Source organism: Lethenteron reissneri, chromosome 6, assembly GCF_015708825.2.
Source record: "Lethenteron reissneri isolate LAM-NWPU_2019-01 chromosome 6, ASM1570882v1, whole genome shotgun sequence".
Taxonomy (NCBI): Eukaryota; Metazoa; Chordata; class Hyperoartia; order Petromyzontiformes; family Petromyzontidae; genus Lethenteron; species Lethenteron reissneri.
The window spans coordinates 10,476,589-10,501,783 of record NC_083784.1 but is presented as its reverse complement, the minus strand read 5'-3'; the positions used below and the strand labels follow the sequence as shown (position 1 = coordinate 10,501,783).

At 48.5% G+C, this 25,195-nt stretch overlaps 1 protein-coding gene across 6 annotated transcripts in view; it reads right to left on the bottom strand.

Annotated features, from left to right (window-relative positions):
- The window catches only part of LOC133354982 (clathrin coat assembly protein AP180-like), a 142,253-nt gene that overhangs the window by 18,114 nt on the left and 98,944 nt on the right, over window positions 1-25,195 (bottom strand). For all 6 annotated transcript variants that reach the window (XM_061572221.1, XM_061572231.1, XM_061572240.1 and 3 more), the window contains 5 exons: window positions 25,066-25,137; window positions 21,934-22,080; window positions 20,582-20,728; window positions 19,496-19,523; window positions 16,713-16,821 (listed from right to left, as the gene is read on the bottom strand). In XM_061572221.1, the coding sequence (XP_061428205.1) occupies window positions 16,713-16,821; window positions 19,496-19,523; window positions 20,582-20,728; window positions 21,934-22,080; window positions 25,066-25,137 (503 nt within the window). The remainder of the gene's footprint in view (window positions 1-16,712; window positions 16,822-19,495; window positions 19,524-20,581; window positions 20,729-21,933; window positions 22,081-25,065; window positions 25,138-25,195) is intronic.

Sequence of the window (25,195 nt, the reverse complement as noted above, 5' to 3'; positions counted from 1 at the left end):
GTGTGTGTTATGCCGAGAGCGCATGAACCCCGAGTCATTAGATGCCTGAGATTTAAAAATGGACCGGGTGTCCAATATGTCACGACTCGCGTGTTGGGGTTGAGTTGGAGCCGTCGGAGGGGCAGCGGGCGCCGGAGACTTAGTCGGTGTCCGAGGACGATTCTCGCATCCTCGTGCCAAGTGCCCCGGCTGACCGCAGCAGAAACAGGCAAGAGATGGCCTCTGCGCCATCCAATCCTTCTGTTGACGCAGTCCCCAGTTCCATCGACGACACGCAGCGTCTCCTTTTCTCCAGTTCCACGGCGGGAGCACAGCAGCGACGTCTCCCTCCGAAGTCATATCGGCGACCATCCCTTTGGTTCCCCGTCTTGGCAGGGGTCCCCTGTCCGTGCCACCATCTGAGCCAAATGCTTTAGATTCTCGTGGGCCTGAAGACACCTGGCGGCCCATCGGGATGTTTGTACGTCTTCGTCACACAAGTAAAACCACACCAATTTCTCTCGCTAATCCCAACATCCGTTCCATAACGAGCAAGTCGAGGGCCTCCAGATTCACCCCAGGGTAAGCTGCTCCCGCTAACGCCAACAGCGCGCTGCGGTAGGCGAGAGGCGTCTTGGCTTCCCCTCGCCTACGCTGAAGAAATTTGCGGCGTGTGTCGGAAGGCGGCTCGTACACGTCCACCATCTCAGCATAAGCACTTTGAAGTGTAGCCTTTTTATCAGCAGGAATATCTCTGAAGACAGCGAGCGTCATAGTCCAAAACAGTCAGCAGAGTGATCAGCGCCTCATCTTCTATCCAATGCACTGATCGGAAAGCCGCTTCAAATTGCCAAGTGAAGGCGCTCCAATCGCCACCTGCCGTGACGAATTATTTAACTTGAGGAAGTCTTGAGTGCGATCGGTCCTCCTCACCATGTTCTCAGCGGTGGGTGCCGCGTCTTGCGCACCATGCACACTTCGTAAAATGGCGGACTCGGTTGCGCCTCTCGCGCGCCGCCCGAGATGGCAGCGTCCGGCTGCGCGTTTTTGTAACCACGCGTAATGGCGGCCGTCGCACCTGCAGATGCTCCCACCAGGACTTCTACTGCGGACTCCTGTCGTTTTCTCCCGGCGGTGTCAGCGCTGAGCGCCCTGTCACCGTAGTCGCCTTGACAAGCGACACCAGTTGCACGATCACCACCCGCAACAAGTCCAGCTGCTCCGAAACCTTCCTCCAGCCCTCTTCGGGCTGCTAGTGCAGAGATGGTGCACCTGTGTCGATCGTCTCCGGCGCAGCAACTTCTCCCGCCGTGGTTGCCATAACTGGGACCACGGTTCCCAAGGTGGGCAGATCTTGGGTTCCATTTTCATTGTCGTTGGAAGACGCCACAGGTGGGTTACGTTTCTTCTGAGGTTTAGACATCTTCTGTTAAATCTGGTTTCGTTTTGAACCACTTCTGACTCCAATGTAATGAGCGACTTCAGCGTCTCGTCGTGGAGAGGGCACTATTATTATTCACACAGCACAGCACAAGCCAACCTTTCTACTCATTACGGTACAACACACACGGTCGATCACACAGCGTGGTTCCACTGTCCACTCTCGGCTTCGCTGCTGGCTGGCGGTGGGCCAGGAAGGGTGATGGAACCCCGCAGGAGATCTTCCACGTGATCGGACGACGGAGAGAGATGACGGCGAGCAGCAACGCAGTCCCGATCAAAGACTCCACACACGAACCCCGAGTCCTCCTCCACCCCCGCTTATATTCCCGCAGGCGCAGCTAGGCTCCGCCTCTGGCCACGCCCTATCATGGAACCTTCGCACGGGTTCCCGGAGCATCCCGGCTAGCCCCGCCCATTACCTTTGGCCCAGATACTTCTATCTTTTGGATTGGATGTTGTTTTAGTGGTGCCTGTATCCGTGCTTTCCTTTTCTAACCAACAGGTGTCATCATGTAATTTCACATGTAAGGAGTGACATGAGAAATTAATTCCGAAGAGGGCTATGAGAAATAGGGTATATATATATATTCACAACAGATATTTTATAGGAAATATAGAAAAAAATTAAAAATTCAGGATAGTGCAATAAGATACAATAATAAGATATTTTTGAGGACACTCAAAGAGCGAGAAGAAAGATGTATTCAGAAGAGTTAGAAAAGAAACAAGAATAGATAAGAAATATATTTACAATATAGGTGTACAGTCTGTTATCTTATAAACACGTGCTTTCATAACGAAAATTGGATATAAACGTGACAAATGTATGAGGGAACAATTTTTTTTATAACGCGGATACGAATTGGATATAATGCAATCGAGTGAACAGAACTACATCACGCGACTAGGCATGAGCGGTTGTATGGCTGCCTCGGCGTAGCATCGCACAAGGCGTGATGCTGCTGGATGCTTTTAGATGCTACCTCAGTCTTTGTTTAGCCTGCACACGCATCTCACGTGTCATCCCAGACTGTGCTTTACCCTATATTATATATTATAAACACGATTTATTAATAATGTGGTGTTCTTCAGAAACAGAACTACCGTGTTACAGGAGAACAGACTGTACTCTATTTAAAAGAGCTTTGAGTAAAGTAGGAGAGATACATTCAAATGAGAGGAGACAAGAGTTGGAAGTGAGATGTATTGAGTAGATAGCTATAAGAGACAGGAGAAAATGTATAATTAGTAGAGAAAGGAGAGGGATAGTCAGTAAACAGCTGGGTTACGTGGATACAGCACTCAATGCTCTGCAGGATCACTCACTGTAGGGTCACTGCCCACGTCTGTACCGACCCCAGCCCCTGCCAGGCACAGTTATCACTCAGCCTGTACAGCTACCAAGGCACTTAGTTACTTCACACATTCATGTGAACTAACTAACGTTATTCATGTTAATTCCACGCTATGGGTGGGCCGGTGTTTTAAACAATAGGTTCAAGTGGCACGGTGAGCGAGAATAAATGTGCCCCTGCACCACATTTGGCCAGTGGGCTGTAGTGTGGACTGCCTAGCGCTAAAGCCATCGTTATTGAAATTTACCACAGCTCGCCAGGGCAAATGCTATTTTAGGTACATTTGGGCACAATATGAAGTTTAAAAGATACATTTTTTGAAAGATGATGCAATGTCGTTAATTAATTAAACTTCAAACGGTCTCCTGTCTAACAGCATGATAAGTGTGTGCACAAGTTAAAACGTGAATGCATGTGTAGAACGCACATAACTCCCACGTGTGTACGTGCACGCCTTTGGTGCTTTCGTGCAAACATTTATTGGTATATAGTTAACCGCCCCTCAAATAATGGACGTGTCCTAAACGGACTGGCTAGCCGGCTTGCTCTACCACGCGATCCTCAGCTGCACCATCTACTTTTAAGCAGAACAGCGAAACATCATTATCTCCTGTAAACAGCAGAGCCACACAGGTCAGCACATGACGACGATGTCACCCAATGGTTTAGTTGCACGACTTATCTTCAGCACAACAAGCGCTTCCCTCGTGCGTATCAATCACCACGAGTCTCAATGGTGACTTTGCAAAAGCATGTTAACACCATTACAAAAAATGAATAAAAAGGAAAAATGCGAACAAAATTTAAATGACATAGGAAAACACTTACATAATGAGGGAAGGGCCAACCATTTTGCTGAAACAAAAAACATGAATGTAGGAGTAAGGCAAAATATACAAAAAAACGCTACGAATTGAAGGTGATAAAACCACAGTTGCAACATTTCACATTTGCTAAAAATGACCGAAACTTATATTTGTGTCACCTAGTATTTTTCCAACAATGTTTGTTTGAAGTTATCAGCAAGCAAAGGGTACATCAAAGCAGCAAAAAGGTTGATGATTGGCAATATACAAATGTATCCCTCGGAGGGAAATAGATGGAACCACAATATATGATTGAGATAGAATATTAACATTTGTGAAGGAATGTTTTTTTAAATTAGACCTTTATAGGAAAAAAATGCATATAGGCAAGGAATCAAAATGGCTCTCAGATACAGAAGAAGGATGTGCCAGACGTTACACCAGAATACATGTGTAATGCGAGCGTAAACGGGCTCGCTGGATGTGACGTAACAAGTGGGAGGAGTTAGGGTCACGTGGGGAGGGAGAGCTTTTAAGGACAGGAACCGGAAGGGCTCGGGGAGAGAGAGAGTAGAGAGAGAGAAGGAGGCCACGCGGGGCAGGAGAAGGAAAGTTGCGCGATCGCCACAGGTCGGGGACTCGGCACCGTTGGCCATCGGTGTCTGGGTACAGAGGCGACAGAGAGCCAGCAGCGGGGCTGCATAGTGAGCAGCGGTGGGGCTGCACATCGGCAGCAGTGGAGCTGCAGATCGGGTAGCAGTGAAGATGCGTAACGAGCAGCAGTGGGGCTGCATGGTGGAGCAGCAACGGGGCTGCATGGTGGAGCAGCAACGGGGCTGCATGGTGGAGCAGCAACGGGGCTGCAGGAGCGACGGCAGCAGTGGGGCTGCCGAGCGGGAGACGGAAGAGACACTGAGCGAGATGCCGTGCAGGCAAGTTTGTACGAACCAATAAAGGACAACGGAGACAGACCCAGTGCAAGAGTCCTTTATTACACTGGTATCAGAAGTGAAACGGCATGTCAAAACAGCTCAGAAGAAAGAATATCCCCGCACCATCGTCTGCTACATCTACCGACGACGACGACCTTCCTCAGGCGGTGGCGTTGCCAACGATGGAGGGAGGAATCGACACAGGAACGAGTGACGGCCCGGGGGTGCAGGAGGTCGCCGCTTCGGTGGATCCGCCCGCGCTGGGAGACGCTGACCAGAGATGGCGACAGATGGCGGCCCAGCTGGAGACGTTAAAGACGGTCTTGGCGCAGCTGTGCGACCTTGTCACGCCGGCGACGGGTTCGGGGAGGCCCGGGGGTGACCAACAGACCGGGGCCTTGCCTGCGCCGCCAGCGCCCTCCACCACGCGGCACGAGGACGCCATCTTGGGCGTGGCAGGAGAAGAACCGCGGGAAGCCGCCATCTTGCGCCCTCCACCGCGACAAGACGCCATCTTGCGCCCTCCGCTGCGGGAAGCCGCCATCTTTGACACGTTGCGGTGCGACGCCATCTTGAACCTGCCACGCGACTCGCCGTCTGCAGAGGACAGCGGAGCGAGGACCCGCAGCCGTCATTTGACGACGGTTAAGGAATTCTCAATTGGCGGGGACATGAGTGTGTTCACCTGCCGATTTTTGGCAGCGGTACGCTCCGCCAGATGGACTGACGCAGAGGCCCTGGAAGTCCTGCCAACTCTTCTCGACGATGAGTCAGTCAGATTCTTCCGTTCCATCAAGGCCGAGAAGAAGACACTGAAAGGGGTCTTTGATGAAATGGCGGACGCGTACGAGCCTCCAGATGACGCTCACCGACGATTCGTTCAGCGCGAGCGGGCACCCGAAGAGTCGCCGGTGGCATACAGGGGTGCTGTTCTGGAATTGGCCATGGCTGCATACCCTGAGATGGAGCCTGACCTATTGGAACCCCTTATTTTGGGCAAAATGCTGGAGCTATCGAGAGACTTGGGGATCCCTATGCCGGTGTGCGGCCATGAGAAGTTGACGTTACGTGCTGCTGCGAAGTGTTTGGATGCCCAGTTTAATCTGCGCCATTGGAAACAGGTGACAGCGTGGACGGGGGGGCCCATCGTGGAAGGGGGTGCCGCGGGTTGGGATCCCAAGAAGGCGGTCTACGTTCCTGACGACGGGGGCCCGCAGGAATTGTCGGCCGCCTCCGCGCAGTGGCCTGTCCGGGGAGGGCCGGGGCCGCAGTCTGCACTGCCGACGCGGGAGCGTCGGGACAGAGGGAGTGCTGTGCGTCGCAACGACGTCGAGTGTTTTCGCTGCGGTCGCAAAGGCCACTTCGCCAGGGATTGTTGGGCCCGTATCCCGGGACCGCCCCAACAGGAGGCCTCGACCACGGATGTACCGCGGAAGGATCCTCCAGGACAGGCAAGTCGGTGCGCACCAGACACCTGGCAAGGCTTGGCACCTCATTCATCACCATCGCCGCGCGGTCCGGGTGTCGTTAACAACGGGAGGCCGCCGACTGGCCTATGTCGCTCGGTAACGCAGTGGCGCAAATTGGCACGGAGGGTTGTTGCGGCCGCTACTGGTTCGTCCACTGTGCCGGGTTCTATACAAGGGGTCGACGTGCGCATTTTGGTAGACTCCGGTGCGTCCGCGACAATTATCTCAGATGTCATTTTCCATCTGTTGGGCATCCCGCCGGACGCAGTGTGGCCGGTTTATGATTCCTGTATAGCAGCGAACGGGGGAAGTATGGGCATTGTGGGCCAGGTGGACGCCAATATATCCATCGGGGGGGTGTTGGCCTCAGGAACTGTGTTGATTTCGAGGTCCCTTGCGGTTCCGTGTTTGTTGGGGACCGATTTTCTGGCTAAAATGCCCATTCTAATAAGGGTTAATCAAAATTGCACTAAACTACCGGGGGGGGTCGGAAAATTTCATTTTTGCCGTCGCCCTGGGGGCGACCCGCTCCGGTCTGCCAGGTGCAGGCGCTGTCCGAGGTATCTGTTGACATTCCACCTGGTTCACAGATGCTTATCCCTTTGCGATATCGGAAACCGGTGCCTGGTCTGGAGGGAGCGCCTGGGGTTTTGTTATCACCGTCCGCAACTATAACGGGCGGGTCGGCGTTGGTTGGGGCGCAAACTATTATCCGGCCGGACCAGCCGCCGTTTTTGCAGGTGCTAAATGGGAGTTCGGAGAATGTTTGCGTACCGGCCGGAACGGTCGTGGCCCATGCCACGACGGCGTTCACGGCCCATGACGATCTGGGCCGCCGGGACGTGGTAGGCGGAGTTTCGGGCCCTGCGGGCCAAGATGATCGCTGGGTTGCCGAATTGTGCGGGGAGAATTCATCCCTGACCGGGGAACAGCGATTCGCGCTTCGCGCGCTGTTGCTAAGTTATTCCGATGTGTTTAGCTCAGATGATTTTGACTTGGGACACACCTCCCTGCTTTCCCATCACATTGACACGGGGGACGCTGCTCCGATTCGGTTGAATTCGCATCGGATGAGCCCGGCGGAGCGGGACCATGTTCGTGGAGCAGTGGAAGACATGCTGGCTGCGGACATAATATCTCCGTCTAACAGCCCATGGGGCGCACCGGTAGTCTTGGTGAAAAAGAAAGATGGCAAATTGCGATTTTGCGTCGATTTTCGCAAATTAATCAAAGTGTCCGTGGCGGATGCGTACCCCCTGCCGCGTATGGACGATTCCCTCGATGCCTTGTCGGGGGCGAAGTTCTTTTCAACGCTGGATCTCTCTTCGGGATTCTGGCAACTTCCCCTCGCAGAGCCCTCGAGGGAAAAGACTGCTTTCCGTATGCCGCAGGGCCTATTTCAATTTAATTGTCTTCTGATGGGGTTAAATGCTGCCCCCGCCACATTTTAGAGGTTGATGGAGCTGGTATTAACGGGGTTGCAGTGGGAGACATGTCTGATATATTTAGACGACGTCATCGTCTTTAGCCGCACATTTGACGAACATCTACAGAGACTGGAGGCGGTGTTCGCTAGGATGCGCTCCGCCAATCTAAAATTTAAACCTAAGAAATGTCACCTATTGCAATGATCCGTGCGCTATTTGGGACACAGTCAGTGCCGACGGGGTTGCCACGGACCCGGAAAAGACGGTGTGCGTCCGCAACTGGCCAACCCCGGCCACGGTGGGGGATGTGCGTCGCTTCTTGGGGTTTGCCTCATATTACCGTAGGTTCGTTCCCAACTTTGCAACGATCGCTAGGCCTCCGCACCTCCTTACGGGTAAAGGACGGAAATTCAGTTGGGGACCGCCAGAGGAAGCGGCGTTTAAGGGCCTATGCGATCGTTTGGCGACGGCACCAACATTGGACTATCCCGATTTCAATCACCCTTTCATTCTGGACACGGACGCAAGTGACACTGGCATCGGGGCCGTTCTGTCACAGTCCAAAGGCGGTGTGGAACGCGTGGTAGCGTACGGTAGCCGCGTCTCGTCCCCCGCAGAAACCCGCTACTGCGTTACTCACCGCGAACTTTTGGCTATTGTCTTTTCTCCGCGAATTTCGGCTGTATCTCTACGGCCGTTCGTTTATTGTGCGCACGGATCATGCGGCTTTACAATATGCTCTGAGGGTAGACCAACCATCTGGCCAACTGGCACGATGGTTGGACACTTTACAGGAGTTTTCTTTCCAAATTCAGCATCGGAAGGGGTCGCGTCACGCGAATGCAGACGCGCTCTCCAGGTTACCTCAAGGATCCCTTTGCGCGTTGGGTACGCATAGGTCTACGCCGGCTCAGCAGCCCCCTCGGCCTATTGCGTCAGCGGTCTAGGTGCCTGAGGCTCCAGTGTGCCCGGGACCGGCCGATGGGGTTCTGAACCTGCCGCGATCAGTGTGGATTCGTGAACAAATGCTTGACGACTCATTGGGGACTTTGCGGAGTCGGGCTGCAAAGGGAGGGGGGGGAAGGACTGCTTTCCGGAGGGACGCCGGGGGCCGCTCTCCGCGACGGACTGCTGATGTGGAGGGAGGGGTTACATGATCGCTGGCGTCTGGTTGTACCGTCGTCGTTACGGTACGAATTGATTAGGACTCTGCATTGCGACACGCTATTACACCTGGGGGTGCAGAAAACCTTGTTGACGTTGCAGCGAGACTACTTCTGGCACGGCATGACGACGGATGTCGTCGGACACATTCGCGCGTGTTCCGAGTGTGCCCGGAGGAAGCCGCCTAAACACCCATATGTGCCGCCGGTACAGTCTACAGGTGTCTCGAATTAACGAGTTGGTGGCGTTGGATATTCTGGGACCTTTCCCGCCATCCGCTAGGGGCAATAAACTCTTGCTAGTTGGGGTGGAGTATCTCTCCCGCTGGCCGATGGCCTGGCCCCTGCCCGACCAGTCTGCGGCGTCCATTACGGACGCCTTTCTATTTGGATATGTCATGGACAAAGGGGCGCCGGAGAGGCTGCTCACGGATCAGGGCCGAAATTTTTCTTCTAAATTGTTGAGCGAGGTGTGCGCTGCTCTGGGGACTAAAAAGATCCGGACATCTCCCTACCACCCGCAGACGGATGGCATGGTGGAACGACTAAATCGGACGCTGTCAGCCATGCTATGTCACACGGTTAATGAGAAGCAAGCTGACTGGGATTTGCATATCCCTGGGGTACTCTCGGCATACCGGATGACGCCTCACGCGTCCACAGGGTATTCTCCATTTTTTCTCATGTACGGCCGCGAGAACGTGCAGTTGGGAACAGGAGCGAGAGGCCCTATTAAGCCTCTCCCCGACTACATTCAGGACGCCGTTCGCCGCGTCGCCGAGGCGCGAGAGGGTTCCCGATTGGCTACTGCCAAGACCCAGGCCCGGAACGAACGTTGCGCTCGACGCTCGAGGGGGAAGTGCCCCTGGAAGGTGGGGGACATGGCATGGCTGCATAGCCCGCAGGTGCGAGCAGGAACCTCCCCTAAATTGCATAAACCATGGCAGGGGCCTGTTAGGCTCATTGAGGTTCCTAACCTGCAGTCTGCGCGCGTTCGGTTCGGATCTCGGTGCTGGTACGTCCATACGTCTTGGTTGAAACCCTACAAGGCCCCACGGACGGATGCGCCATCTCCTGATGTTGCCTTGCCGGTGTCTGTTGCTGCCGACGCACCCTTGCCTATGCCTGTTGACCCTGCTAGAGCGCCTGTCGTGCCTTCTACAGACGAACCGGCCGTGACACTGGCGGAAGCAGTGGACCCTGCTCTGGGTGGGCCTACCACGGCTGCGGGGACACCTGACCCCGCCGCCCCTCCAACCCCACCACAGACACGGTTGCGAGACAACCCGGACTCGGGTCCTTTGGGGGAACGGGACCTTGGCGTTGGTGGGCCTCCAATAGCGACGGGCGATTTTGATCCTGTCGCTCCTAAAACCCCGTCGCGTTCTCGGTCTGCAGGGGGGCAGCCGCTCGTCCGGGACGGGCCGGCGACCCGCACGCGTTCAAAATCTCTTTCTTTTCGTTGATTGTTGTTGTTATTGTTGTTGTTGTTATTATCGTTATATTCTCCGTTGTCCGGTCACGGCTGATGGTTGGAGGTCGCTCGCATTACTTGTTCTGTTTCAGCCGAGGACGGCTGGAATTTTCTCTACGGGGGAGGGTGGTGTAATGCGAGCGTAAACGGGCTCGCTGGATGTGACTTAACAAGTGGGAGAAGTTAGGGTAACGTGGGGCGGGAGAGCTTTTAAGGACAGGAATCGGAAGGGCTCGGGGAGAGAGAGAGTAGAGAGAGAAAGAGGCCACGCGGGGCAGGAGAAGGAAAGTGGCGCGATCGCCACAGGTCGGGGACTCGGCACCGTTGGCCATCGGTGTCCGGGTACAGAGGCGACAGAGCCAGCAGCGGGGCTGCATGGTGAGCAGTGGTGGGGCTGCACATCGGCAGCAGTGGGGCTGCAGATCGGGTAGCAGTGAAGCTGCGTAACGAGCAGCAGTGGGGCTGCATGGTGGAGCAGCAACGGGGCTGCAGGTGCGACGGCAGCAGTGGGGCTGCCGAGCGGGAGACGGAGGAGACACTGAGCGAGACGCCGTGCGGGCAAGTTTGTACGAACCAATAAAGGACAACGGAGACAGACCCAGTGCAAGAGTCCTTTATTACACATGTATTTGATTTATTTTACCAGGTAAGGCCCGCTGAGCTATATATATATATATTTATCAAAAGCTACCTGGCTACCACAAAGTGGCTTATCATGTGGAAATGTATAGCATCCAATTACTCTAAATGCATGTTTATAAATGTGGAGGGAAATACCAGAGGACCCTGAGAAAAATGCACGTGACTACATGGAGAGAGAGACTCCCCACACTCCAAATATATAGCATGTGTAAGGGTCAGGATCGAACCCATGGCCTCGTGTATACCAGGTGAGGAAGTTAACATCTCGCTGCCGCCGCACCAAGTCACATAATGAAAAAGGGTGAAAATCTCCTGCACCAGATGGCATAACTGGACACCAAAGTGACACCAATTGCTGAAACAAAACGAGCAGAAATAGTTTAACATCCATACTTTGCTTCCATTCACTGGCAAGACCACCTCAGCTGTACTTAATTCAGCTCTCTTGGTATCTCGAATTAAAGACATCTCACTATCTCCGGGTGATTTGCTTGTCAGCTTCGATGTAGTTTGTTTACAGAAGTTCCTGTGCCTGACACCATTGCAATAATTGAAGATTAAGGTTCAACAAGGACTGAATGCTGATGTACTGGCCCTGGTGAGACACTGCCTCACCAACACTTAATTCACCTGGAATGGAACATTCTACAGACAAGTTGAAGGTACCCCAATGAGTTCTCCCTTATGTCCAGTGATAGCCAATGTTTTCATGGAAATTTTTGAGACAGATGCCATCCAGGCATCCATCCTACGTCCTTCCTTATGGAAGAGATACAGTAGAACCTCTGGTCACGACCATAATTAGTTCCATAACTTTGGTCGCAACCCGATTTAGTCGTGACTCGAAACTAATTTCCCCATTGGATTGCATGTAAATACGATTAATCCGTTCTAGACTCCTACGAACTGTATATAAATATTGTTTTTTTAAGATTTTTAAGCACAAAAATAGTTAATTATGCCATAGAATTCACAGTGTAATAGTAAACTAAATGTAAAAACATTGAATAACACTGAGAAAACCTTGAACAACAGAGAAAACTAACATTGCCGCGTTAAGGTTTAGAATCGTTCAACAAGATGATTGTTTCGTCTGCTACATCAGTCGGTTGATTCTGAGAGAGAGAATATTCACACCATAAATTCATGTTTCTATTGAAAGTAAGTTAACAGTAATATTTGGGTACAGTATTGTTTTTGGAAGCATTCAGGGTAATATCGTATGAACGTTTACTTCACCGCATCATCGTATGAATGATGCGAGAAGAGATTAACGGGTTCTTATGTTGGCGATTTACGTACTCGGCGCTTTCGCTCTCTAAATTACGGCTTGAATGAGGGGGAGGGGTATGACTACACTCACAAATTAATCTTTCTAGGAATTTTATAGAACAGAAGTGATATACATAACTGTTATACTTTGTGTTGTTTGTAAACAAACAGGAAATTTGGCGCTTACAAAAAAATGGCGCGGAAGGGGAAATCGGCCACGGCAGTGTTTAAACGCCACCCGAGTTTGTGTTCGTGACCAGATTAAAAAATGTTGTGAATTTTTTGGTCGGAACCCGATTTGGTCGTGGTCAGAAGCGTTCGTAACCAGAGGTTCTACCGTACGTAGATGGCACATTTGTCATCTGGCCACATGGCCTGCCAGCTCTGAACCAATTCTTCAACCACATCAATTCCAGTCATCAAATTCACCATGGAGGTGAAAGAGAATGGCAAGTTACCATTCTTGGATGTTTTATTCGAAAAGAGACTACATGGCTCATTGGGACACTGTCTACAGGAAAGCCACCCACACGGATGCCCATCTAAAACCTGATTCCCACCACCATCCAGCCAAGAATTCCGTCATCAAAACTCTACACCACAGGGCTCATTGCATTTCCGACCATCACCACCTAGAAAGTGAACTGGAGCAAGTATATCAAGCCCTCAAGATGAATGGATATTCGGACTACACAATCCGTAAAGCTACCACCCCAACCGTTGGGAGAGAACGATCTGAGGATCCAATCAAAACCATCACCTTGCCATACATAGCAGGGGTCACCAAAAATATTTCCAAAATCATGAGCAAACACAAGATCCAAGTTCGATTCAACACAGTACATAAAATTCGTGATCTGATCCCATCTGTGAAGGATGTGATCCGACATGCAATACCCTGGTGTCTACAAATTAAGCTGTGGCTGCGGCAGTAGTTACATTGGGGAAACTAAGCAACATGTCTCGGACCGTGTTCGTGAACATAAGGCAGATCTGAAACACGGTAGCACCAATACCTCAGCCATAACTGATCATTGTTTTAACACTGTGGGGCACACACAAAATTGATTTCTCCAAGACGAAGGTACTCTGCAAACCTACTGGCCATCAACAAAGATTCGTTTATGAAGCCATCCAGATCTATAAAGACAAAATTCCAACCGAGAAGATGGGTACAAACTGAGCAATCATTGGAAGGACGTTATTAACCAGTTAAAGTCATAACTGGCTGTGATGTTTCCATTCTACCTGCCGATGTGAGTAGTTGGTTTCGACTCTCTGAGTTGCATTCCTCGATGTGGTGGTAGCTACATTGACATGCTAATCTCACAATACAATGGCCAGCCCAACAGCTTTGGGGTGCCTTCAATCTTCCTTTTATAACCCAGCCCGCTTACCCTTGGGCTGCGCCTATCTCAGGCCTATATAACAACCTGCTTCAGCAGCTCTCTTGCTATTTCTTTTCATCCGAGGACGATTGCTTGTGTTGCGATCGAAACGTCGTGATTTTTTAAATTATTTTTAAATTTTAATCTTTCGTGACTACAGGAATCCATACTTTTTGGTTCTTTCGGTAAAGTCACGTAGGTATAAAATAAAATAAATCACAACGTTTCGAGCGCAACACAACCGTCAGTCCACCTGATGACAGACGCTTGTGTTGCGCCCGAAACGTCGTGATTTGATTTATTTTATACCTACATGACTTTACCGAAAGAACCAAAGAGTATGGATTCCTACAGTCATGAAAGTTAAGTCAAGAGCTATCCATAAGGTTTTTTTGGGTTAGGTCACTTAAATATAAATGTGTTGTTAAACCCGCGACCATCCGACATTCTCCAACACACCGGTGTGCTGTACTCATAACAAATTGGCATGTTTTGTTTACGTGACAAACCTTACTAATTGGCTGTCGGGTGGTGATGGCTTTAACGACACATTTATATTTATGCAATCTACCCAAAAAAAAACCTCAGAGCAGAATTAGTTTACAAATACTTGCAAACAAAAATATAATTCCAGGTTATGGAATAATGCCTTAATTATTCTTCTATTTGAAAAGGGAAATAAGACAAACCCACATTGCACACAGGAAGTATTTGTGAACATCATTGGGAACCGAAGACCAACCAACCACAGGAGCAAGTTGTACATGAAGAAAATAACAAAATAAGACGAGGTGACACACTTTAACCAAAAGCACAAAGACACGAGATTATATTGTGTGAAAATAATCCAGTTTGCACCAAGTCAGCTCAATTCATCAAGTCTCATGAGCAAGATGTATCCTCAAACATTGGCACCGGGTATTACTTGTGGCAATGAGCTGTACATTGTTGTGAAGCTGCTCAAGTCGTTGCAGAAGCTCACAACCATATTGGCTGAGACGTTACCCAGCAGCCATCCCCATTGAATTGTGGGGCAACACATTTACTCGGATTTTTAAGCATCCGAATGCAGCCACATATCAAGAGTAACGCCACAACAGCAGATATTGGTGATGTATAGAGTAGGGAGATTAGGTGAAGAGGTGTCAGTTTAACACGTAGGCTTTCGCGACCAATATTATTCACTAAAGACGAATTACCTAAATTATCAACAGAAGGTGTATATCAGATTGATTGTTTATATGGCAGATGCTATATTGGTCAGATGGGACGTAACATCAGCGTAAGACTAAAAGAACACCAAAGAAATATTAAATTATCTCAAACACAACTGTCGGCAGTGGCAGAACATGCTTGCCAACAAGGACACTCAATTGATTTTGATAACGTTGAAGTGTTGTGTAAAACGAATTATTACTGGCAAAGACTAATTAGAGAATCCATTGAAATTGAGAGAAATAGAAATAACTTTAATCGCTCTGACAGCTACAGGCTTAGTGCGGCCTGGAAGCGTATTATTAAATAATACAAATTGCAATTACTTATAGGGGAAACACATACTAAATTAACCGATTACTAACGTAGCATATAATTACAATAACACACATTAAAACTCGTTACTAATCATAACAATTGACTGATTACCAATCTATTATATAATTAGAATACCCCCCCCCACCCCGCCTGAAATCGTCACACCTGCATGAGTTAAATGATGACGTCACCCTGCTGCTGCTCTATTTAAGAATGGGCGCAAGTGAGGGCTTCACCATTCTGGCGAATTGCCCGATGATGCTGGATGTAATTACCAGCGAAACGTCGTACTAAAAAACTGTAAATGTTGTGGATTCACTCTTCAACACACCGGTGGGCTAAAGTAGTGAACTATTTGTCTTTTGTCAACCTGACACTTTTTACTAATTGGCCGTGTCGGGTGGTGGAGGGTTACGGCACATTTATAAATAACGCGATCTAACCCAAAAACGTTTATTATGAAGAAGTGTCATTAGGTTATTGCAGTAAGATTGCTCTTAGGTATGGGAGGAAGGTCACAGATAAGAACATTCACAATAGAAGCCAGCATCCAATCAGTAAACTGTTTCGTGAATCTCTAAGCTTCTCTGCGCTACATCACGTGGGCAATGTGACGTCATGAAAACGCAACACAAGTATAGAGCCATACAACTAATGTAGCTTATGATTTAAAAGTGTCACTGGTCTGGCCTCATGCATCCCACACAACCCTTTAAGAGCTGTGGTTATGCATAGGCACATACTCACGGTGCTACTGCTGCTGAAATGTCACACCACAAAACACGCGGGGGATATTCACTGGGCTGCTGGAAGCCAGGACTGAACGGAATGTGTTTCATGCCCTACCTGTTGTGCTTATAAATTGTGGTTCATCACCAAGGTGAGAAAGGTGCCCATGCCCAAAACAGTTTAGTCACAACAGCCGAGAAGCCTCGGTCTCATGTTGATTGTGGGTTTCCACGAGGTGAGCACAGTCGGCACAACCGTAGGGGACTAAGGTACATTGTGCTGCCTGTAAAAATCGCTCCAGTGCAGAGAAATGAACAACTCCACCATCATCTCTCTCGTGGCAGAGGCAAGGCAAGCGGGCCAACCCCGCTGTAACTAAGGGCAGCATTGTCACCTTGCTTTGGTTGACCTTTTATTACGCAAGAATATAACTCCTCACTTAGGGTATATAACATAAGGTAGTGGCATCAGACTCAAATTCATAGCTGTGGCTTGACCAGGGGATTGCTTTCTCAATTGTCAGAAAACATATCTGCAAATCGTTGGAGGTTATGTTAACAACTGAAAGTACTGCAGATGTCACATGCCACACAGACAACAAGAATAAGATAATGAAAAGTTACAATTTTACTGAAAGTGATTGGAATGCATGAGAGGGAGAGTAAACCACAGCATTAATAATATGATTCTGGGGTAAATATAACATGACAACAGAACCACGTGTAATGCAACTGTTTGTTCTAAAAATGCTTTTGAAAAACTTCCTTGGAAAGTGTATAATTTGTAAGATTGAGAAATACATAATTTTAACCTCGTTTTACATGAACTGTCTAAATCAATTTGCTCGAAATAAATTAGATTATTTTCCTTTATGCAGAATGTACCAGAAAGAGAATTTAGTCCAGAATTTCAAACAGGGAATAAGTCACAAGTGCAGCCAGGGGGAACTGCAAGCCCAGTGGTGCAAGTAAATCAGATGATGTCAGAAAGGTAGTTCTGTCTGCCTACAGAGGACCTACAAGAGCACGCAGGAACTAAAGATGAGAAAGATTATAAAGAATATGATGATGGTGATGATGACAATACATGCCCTCTCTCACCATGGCAGGTGCTGGAGCAGCTGGTGCCGGAGCCCAGGCTGGTGGAGCGGCACGTGGCTGCCAGTTGGCTCCTCCCGTTAACTTCTTCTCACCTCCACTCCACTGGCCCCTGGAAGAGACCACACGCACGGCAACTGCCTGTCATCATCACAGCCCAGTTCAGCTCACCACTCATGTGACCTCCAAGAAAGCGAGAACACTTCATTCAGGATAAATTCAAGAGCAGTCAACCAGAGGCTTGGCAAAATCCTATGAGCTGATGACCAGAGAGACTGAAAAAGTGGTCCAAGTTCCTTTTATAAGTGTTTTACAAAAAATGGCCTGCTGATAAGTGCCAAGAACGTTTAAAGTAATCCAATCGAGGTATTTTGGGTTAGGCCACATGCTGAGCATATCTTCCCTCAAGCTTTTGCAACTTCATGCAGGAGTTCAGCTGATACAGTGCCTTTCATAAAATCTGACGGCGCTTGGCATCAATGAAAATTGGGGTTGGGTTGTGTAAGAAGTGGCTAAGTTAGAATAGAAAATGCCTTCTGAATGAGAATTGTCTTTAGGCAGAAGGACTTGAAGATCCCAACCAAACCAGACTCCCTGACAGTCTTCGGCAGAGAGTTCCACAATCCGGGTGACACGGAAGTGAAGGCCCAATCACATGTGGACTTGAGATTTTGTTCTGGGAATGCCACCAATCTCAGAGTTCTTGTTGGAACGTAGTGGCACAGCAACTCCCCAATATATGGAGCTGCGAGATCATTCAGTGTCTTAAATCTGAGGAGGACCTTGAATGCTGTATGGAATTTAACTGGAAATCAGTGAGGCGATGCAAGCAGAGGGGTGATAAATGTTCTGAACAAGGAGTTTGGGTCAAGAGCCTATTAGCTGCATTATCAACAGACTAGAGTCAACAACGCACCATGCTGGAGGTGCCAGTAAACAAGGCAATGCAGTAGTGGATGTGAGAAAATGAAAGTGCAAACCAATTTCTCCACATTAGCAGCCGCGAGGATCGGACGTAAACCAGGAAATGTTCCGTAAATGGGGAAAAAAAAGCAACCTTGGCAATTTTATGAATATGGGCCTCGAAAGTGAGTGATGCATCGACGAACACGCCAAGATTTGACTCTGGTGCAGAGAGTTTGTTGTGACCATCGGTCATCAGACTGAGCAGACCCGCCTCTACCAGCTGGCAACATACCCAATGAGCATATCACCTCCGTTTTATCCCCCATTCAGATGTAGGAAGTTGTGCTGCATCCATGTGTAGTGACATAAGAGGGGAGGGGCTGCTGGGGGCTTTGGGACCCTAGGCAACCCAGACCGCTTAAGCCCCTTGGCGCCAGGTGCTGGGATCCCAGACAACCCAGCCACCAACGGGGGGGGGGCTGTGTGTGCTCTGTGGGATATCTGGGGGCGCACACAACCCCACCCCTCGTTGGGGACGAGGCATAAAAAGGGCAGCTCCCTGGCCGATCAGGGCCAGTTGTAGCTCAAGACCCAAGACCCAAGACCAGCCATCTCAGGACCCTGGGACGCTGTGAGGGCCAGTGGTGGGACTCTGGAACTCCCAGCTCTACGACCTTGTGAGGGCGAGTTCCAGAGCGTAGCCAGAGTAGTATATCTAGGCTGTGTACCTAGGCTGTGTACCTAGGCTGTAACAGAGTATCAGGACTGTTGGAGTGTTGGATTGTAATAAAGAAGTTACCTCTACAAGTGTCTCCGGAACCTATTACACATGCTCTGATAATTGAAAGTGATGATGAGAAAGCAGAGAAGGAATCGTTAAGTTTCAATTGGCAGTGGATATATATTTGAGTGCCATCACATTGGTGAAAATTGAGACCTAACTTACGAAGGGTGGTACCACCTAACAGGGTCATGTAGATACAGAGGAGAAGTGGACCCAAGCCAGAGACCTGGTGGGGAATGCCTAATTAAACTGTGCTGATTTGCATACTTAGAGCCACCCAGGCTAAACAATTGCTTGCACTTCAATAAATAGGATCAAATCCAGTATAGCGCAGTAACATTAAGGCAATTAGAAAGTAAATGGTGTTGGGAACCAAGAGGCAGCCACATGCCTAAGAACCTTGGAAAGAAAAAGCAGATTGGAAATAGGGCAATAGTTATTTGGTGATTCAGAATCAAGGCTTGTTGAGTAGAGGGTTGACAGCAGCACGTTTGAAACGAGAGGGGACCGAGTTGGTGAGTGCGACGGGAGAGACATAATCACGGCAATGTTGACTAGCTTACTGCTCAATAAAGAAGATAAATAATGCTACGTCGATGGAAGCAACACGTTGTGATACACAAGGAACAATCGTGGCACCGATACACTGGTACAAGAAGGCAGTGTGATGGAATGATGGGAGTAAACGGACGTTCTGGGGCACAGTTACAGCCTATTTTGTCTGTCCTGTTGTTGCTGTCACCCTTTAGTTGTTGGAGCTGGTACTGCGGGCATTGTCACTGTTGTTGTCGCTGTATTTGTTGCGGTTTCTGTAGTTGTCGTCACTTTTTGCAGCCGTTGCCATTGCTGTAGTTGAATAATTTTTACAAGTGTGGATTATCACCTGCTCTCCACCCTTACAGCCAACCGCAACACACGCACGCACAGACTCACAGCGTGACCACCTCAACACACGCGCAAACTCGGTGTGCCCAACACTAAAACATGCACATAAGTTTATCACTGGAAAAAATTCCATTTTTGAAAAGTAAATTGAATGTATATATCGGTTGTAAAGATAAACTACACATTTAATATATTATATGGTAAAACTTACTTTTTTGCTGGACTGCTGATGCCAAGATCTGTTAAGAAAAATGGCAGTATAAGATTTGGTAATGGTACAGGATGAAAAGCACAACCCCATATGTAAATGCATTCAAAGGACCCACATTAAAGCACAAAATCATTCCCAAAAATGTGTTTTAAAAGAAAGGTAACATTTGTTTGACAATTATAAGCAACTTGCATGTATTATTATTTAGATTATCATTACACTTATTTACAATTAATAAAAAACAACTTTATTTTACCAGGTAAGGCCCCACTGAGCTATGTAGCTCTTTTTCAGAAGTGGCCTGGCTATCACAAATGACAGCTCAACCAAGTGGCTTATCATTACATTGAAATTTATAGCAGCTAAATACTCTGAACGCGTGATGTCGATGGTAAATGTGGAGGGAAAAACCAGAGGACCCGGAGAAAATTCCACACGACCACGGTGAGAGAGACTGGCAAACTCCAAATATACAGCAGGAGTCAGGGTTGTGATCGAACCCACGACCTCCTGCATACCAGGCGAGGTAGTTTTCAGGGGGGTCCTGCCAACTGTGTACAGGAGTGAGGCGGGTGGGGGTGACATCGCTAAACGTATTCCCCAGCTGAGTAATTTTACAGTAAATTTTCAGCATTGGGATATTTGGCCAAAGCCAATTACATTGTTTGTCCATTAGAGGTTTTTTTTGGGGTTAAATGACACTGGTTGTAATTACTACCAGCCTCATCATTTCTGGCTATCGCCTGATGAGGCTAGTTGTAATTACCGGCAAAATGTCAAATTCTCCAAAGCAGGTGTATTGTACTATCTATTTGGCACTCTTTTTTACGTGCCAAACCTTGCTAATTGGCTGTTGGGTGGTGGCAGGTTTAACGACACATTTGTGCGATATAACACCAAAAAAAACCTCTTATGAATAATATTGGTCGTGAAAGCCTGTGTGTCATACATTGTTTTTTCAGTTTTATTATTGCGACGGGTTGTATCCACTCTGCGTCAATTGGGAAAAATTTGGTCAAATTCCACCTCACACACGTGCGGTCGAGTTGGTGCACACCGACGAGCATGACAAGGCCCCCTACTCACTTCCAACAAGGTTCGCCAGCGACGAGTCAAGATCATTTGCGACGAGCTTGCCAGTCGCCTGCTGCACATGTCCTAGAACTTGAGGCTGCATCTGCGGTTGCTGCTGCTGCATGCTTGGTAGAAGCATGTCTCCTATGAGATCAAATCCTGCAGGTCACAACAACGTAGACACACACACCTGGGTCAGCCACCATATCTACCATTAACAAACGTCGAGCAAAGGCCTCCAAGCCACGCAAGTAGGGAGCAGTGTTAACACGCCTGTGATCAAATCGGGGACCGATTTTAGCAAGACAACCTGGAGGAGCCTATGGGTCAGTTGACAAACCGAATCCCACTGGGTGATATGTATAGCCAGAAACAGAGTTTAGATAAAATGGGATTAAAGTACAATATTTAAATAACACTGCACTATATCAAGCAACTGCAGTTCTGGTATTAAGGTTGAATCCAGCATTAAACTGCTTTCTTGCTTTAATGGGGGTGCCACAGTTGCGATATTTCAACTACCTCACATTGTATGCAGAAGATCGTGGGTTCAATGCCAACCCAGGCACCTTCATATTTAGAGTTTGCATGCTCTCCCCGTGGTCGCGTGGATTTTTCTCCAGGCCCTCCGGTTTTTCCCCTCCACATTTAGAAACATGCGTTTAGAGTATTTGGATGCTTATACATTTCCACGTAATAAGCTACTTCGTTGAGCGATAGCCAGGTCACTTCTGAAAAAGAGCTATATAGCTCAGTGGGCCTTACCTGGTAAAATAAGAGAATTTAGTTTTTTTAGTTTAACGATTCTACACTCACCGATTCATGATGACTTTTTCAAGTCATTGTTCCCGTACGCGTTTAGGTCGCAGTCTATTCTTCTGGCTGCTCTCATCAGTACTCTAGCTGCACCGCTACTCGATGGAACTTTTTACCGCTCTCCTCACACAGCTCCACCACGAAACTCTTCTGACGATCCAAGAAGCTTTTTAACCCTCCCGTGGCGTCCTTACTCTAGACTTCGGTTGCTCTGAAATTTGGCATCATTTATTTAGCTCCAGGGGTTCCACCTAACCTCTGGCACCCCTTTCCTCACCATTCACTGACTTCCACTTCTCCCCCAACTTCCTGTGCCTCGCACCCCCTCCCTCACTTCTCATTTGGCCCCTGGACCCCTCCTCTGGCGTCTTGGTGTGGCAGAGTTCAATGGACGTCTCCCTGGCAGCCGGCTGGGGGGGGGGGTGGACACGGGAGGGGGGATTTTGGTGGCGGCCAATACTTGAATGGAGGTCAGAGATAGAATGAGGTTTCACACTCGAAAAACTCGAGCGCACGCCCCACGCACACAAGGCACCATGCGATCCCACCTGATGCTTCCTGGAAGGGGGCGGTGGCAGCAGCAGGGAGAATGGTTGTGGGAGCGATGGGGGCGGCTTGCGCACCAAACATGTCGAAGTCAAGCTGCTGGGAGGAGCACCCACTTTTGGGGTCAGACGTAGGCTGCAGGGTCAGTGCTGTGGAGACGCACACAAGAAAACAGCACACAACACCATACTTTGTTAAACTAAACAAAAATCTTAACTATTTTATTTACCGGGTAAAGCCCACCTGAACTGTGAGTTCATTTTCAGAGGAAGCCTGGCCCACACATGAAGCCTAGATTGCGACAAAGCTGTTCCAAGCCGCTTTCTCCTTACTAGTGAGTTTCTTGGGGAATTCATTGCACTCCAGGATCTTTTTTATCTGTGGTCCAACGAAGACACCAGCTTTGACCTTTGTCTCAGACAGCTTCGGGAAGAAGTCTTGAAGGTACTTGAAGGCTGCCGACTCCTTATCTACAGCTCTGACAAATTGTTTCATAAGGCCCAATTTGATGTGCAGTGGTGGCATCACCACCTTCCGGGGGTCCACCAGTGGCCAGTCCCGCCTGTGGTAGTGTGACTTGGTGTCCCTGCTGTCCCAAAGGCAAAGCTAGCAGGGAAACTTGGTAAAACCGCCTTGGAGACCCATCAGGAATGCCATCATTTTGAAGTCTCTGATGACCTCCCAGCCGTACTCATCATACTTCAAGGCATCCAGCAAGGTCTTGATGCTGTTGTAATCCACTTTGAGGTGCACCGAGTGAGCCAGGGGAAGAGACGGGTACTTGTTACCATTATGGAGCAGCATGACTTTGAGGCTCCTGGATGAGCTGTCAATGAAGAGGCGCCACTCATTCTGGTTACAGGCGATTTCGATTGCCTCAGACTGGTCACATTGTGGCAGAAGCAGAGCCCATCTTGACGGGTGAAGAAGCTGCAAAAAGATTGGTGACGCTTCCTCTGATCGGCGACTTGCACAATGTTATCCAACAAGTTCCACTGCTTGAGCCTAGACGTCAAAAGTTCGGCATTGGACTTGGTGAGACCAAGATCTCAGATCAAGTCATTTAGGTCTTTTTGGTTGGGGTAGTATGGGTTTCTCTCCTCAGCTCCACCTCTGAAATTGTCATCTGGATCTACAACACCTTCCTCGCTCCGACTTGCTGCTCTCTTCTAAAGGCGGCTGCACTCTCTCCGGAGGAGTGGGTACAGGGAGCTCATGGTAGTGTGGGCACTGGGGTGATGGATGAAGGAAAGTCCGGATACGTGATAGCAGGTGCATTTTTGCCAGGTCTGTCGAGGAAACGGTCTGCTCTCCACCTGAGGACGGCTGCTTGCGTTGTGGCCGAAACGTCGTGAGAATTATTTTATTAGGTTTTATTTGTATTATTTTATTATTTCCATTCTACGTGACTTTACCGAAAGAACCATGAAGATGAATCCCTGCAGTCACGAAAACCTTTAAATCGAAAAATGAACTGGTGGGCTTAAGGCCCCTGTATTTACATTACTATTTATATTACTTGAAAGTTCTAGAAAGTTCTACAAGTTACTCCAAGTATATTTTGCACTGAATCTATCTGGAATGTTCTGGAAAATAGGTAAATTTCAAAATATCACTGTCCTGGTCACAAAAGCAAAGTTTGTGGGGAATAATAGCCATTTTCTGTACTTGAGGCATAAGCAATTAGGAAATAACACCTACTACGCAGGAACAAAAAAAAATTGCTACACGGAATTATAATAACCTACAGTCTGTTCTATAATGTGGTAGTTGCTTTCCTGAAGAATACCGTTATGGAAAAATCGATTTATAATAATTAATATTGGGTAGAGCATAGTCCTCGATAAACATTTGAGATGCTTATGCAAGTTAAACAAAGACTGAGGTGCACAGTTAGCATCTACAAGCATCCAGCAATATCCCAATGCCATACGACCCGCTTATTCCTACTTGTGTGACGTAGATCCCTTCACTCGATCATATCCAATTCGCGTTATGAAAACGCAGCGTTATAGGAGGACAGACCCTAGATTGAAGCATAACATTAAGGGGGGGCAGTGAGCAGGGGATGATGAGAGGGAGGCAGAGGGAGGGAGGAATGTGAGGGGCAAACAGAGGTGGTGCACCCTGCTTTCCGGAGACAGCACATGCACGGAAAAGTTGTATCAAAGTTATTTTTTAACTATATATGTATTTTGTTTTACCAGGTACGGTCCACTGAGTTGTATAGCTCTTTTTCGCAAATAATATCAACAACAAAGTGGCTTATCATGTAGAAATTTATAGCAGCCAAATACTAAATGTGGGCGGGAAAAACCAGAGGACCCGGAGAAAATCCACGCAACGGGGAGAAAATGCAAACTCCAAATATACAGCAAGCCTCAGGATCCGATGCACAACCTCCTGTATACCAGGCGAGGTAGTTAACATCTCACCACCTATCCTAGCCATAGATAAGGTGGTGAGGTGTTAGGATAGGTGCACCTGTAACACTGTATTGGAGTATGTGCACACGTTGGAGAGGTGGTGAGGTGTTAGGATAGGTGCGCACCTGTAACACTGTGTTGGAGTATGTTAACACATTGGAGAGTGCCAGTGCAGTTTAACATGTTGGCCGCCGCAACCAATATTATTCATAATAAAAAAATAAAAAATTTGGGTCAGTGCCAGTGTAGCAAAGATTGAGGGTATTGGATAACAGAGATATGGTAGATACGGGGAGTTGATTGAGCACATGATCTGGATTGTGGATCACAAAGATTGTGTTAGCAGATCACTCTCTTCACCAACGTTCTTCCAGATCTGGGTGAGATTCTAGGATGGTGAGAGCAGCAGCGCAATCCCAGGAGGATCGGGACTTGAGTTGGCGGTGAGAAACATTAAAGGTATTTGTTGACGATGGGTGGGTGATTGTCGTCGGCAAGAAAATGTGTCAACTACCTTGCAGTGCTCGCATCTCTGTGGGCATTTGGTGGCAGAAGCTTCACCAGAACAAAGAGCCAAATATCACCCAGGCTCACAACACCGCTTCAATACTCACACAATTTTAAGCAGAATGAGCATATACACTTAATGATTATGTGAAATGTAAAACCCTGGTTAATCAGAGGAAGTAGATTTTTTTTTAATGTTACCTGCGAAAGGATCAGGAGCTGGAGACGTGGCACAAATTGGCACAGCCCCCTGCGTGGGAGATCCAAACGCATCTACATCCGCAACATGTCAAGAACACATAAATGAGACATGTTAACCATGTCATGCATA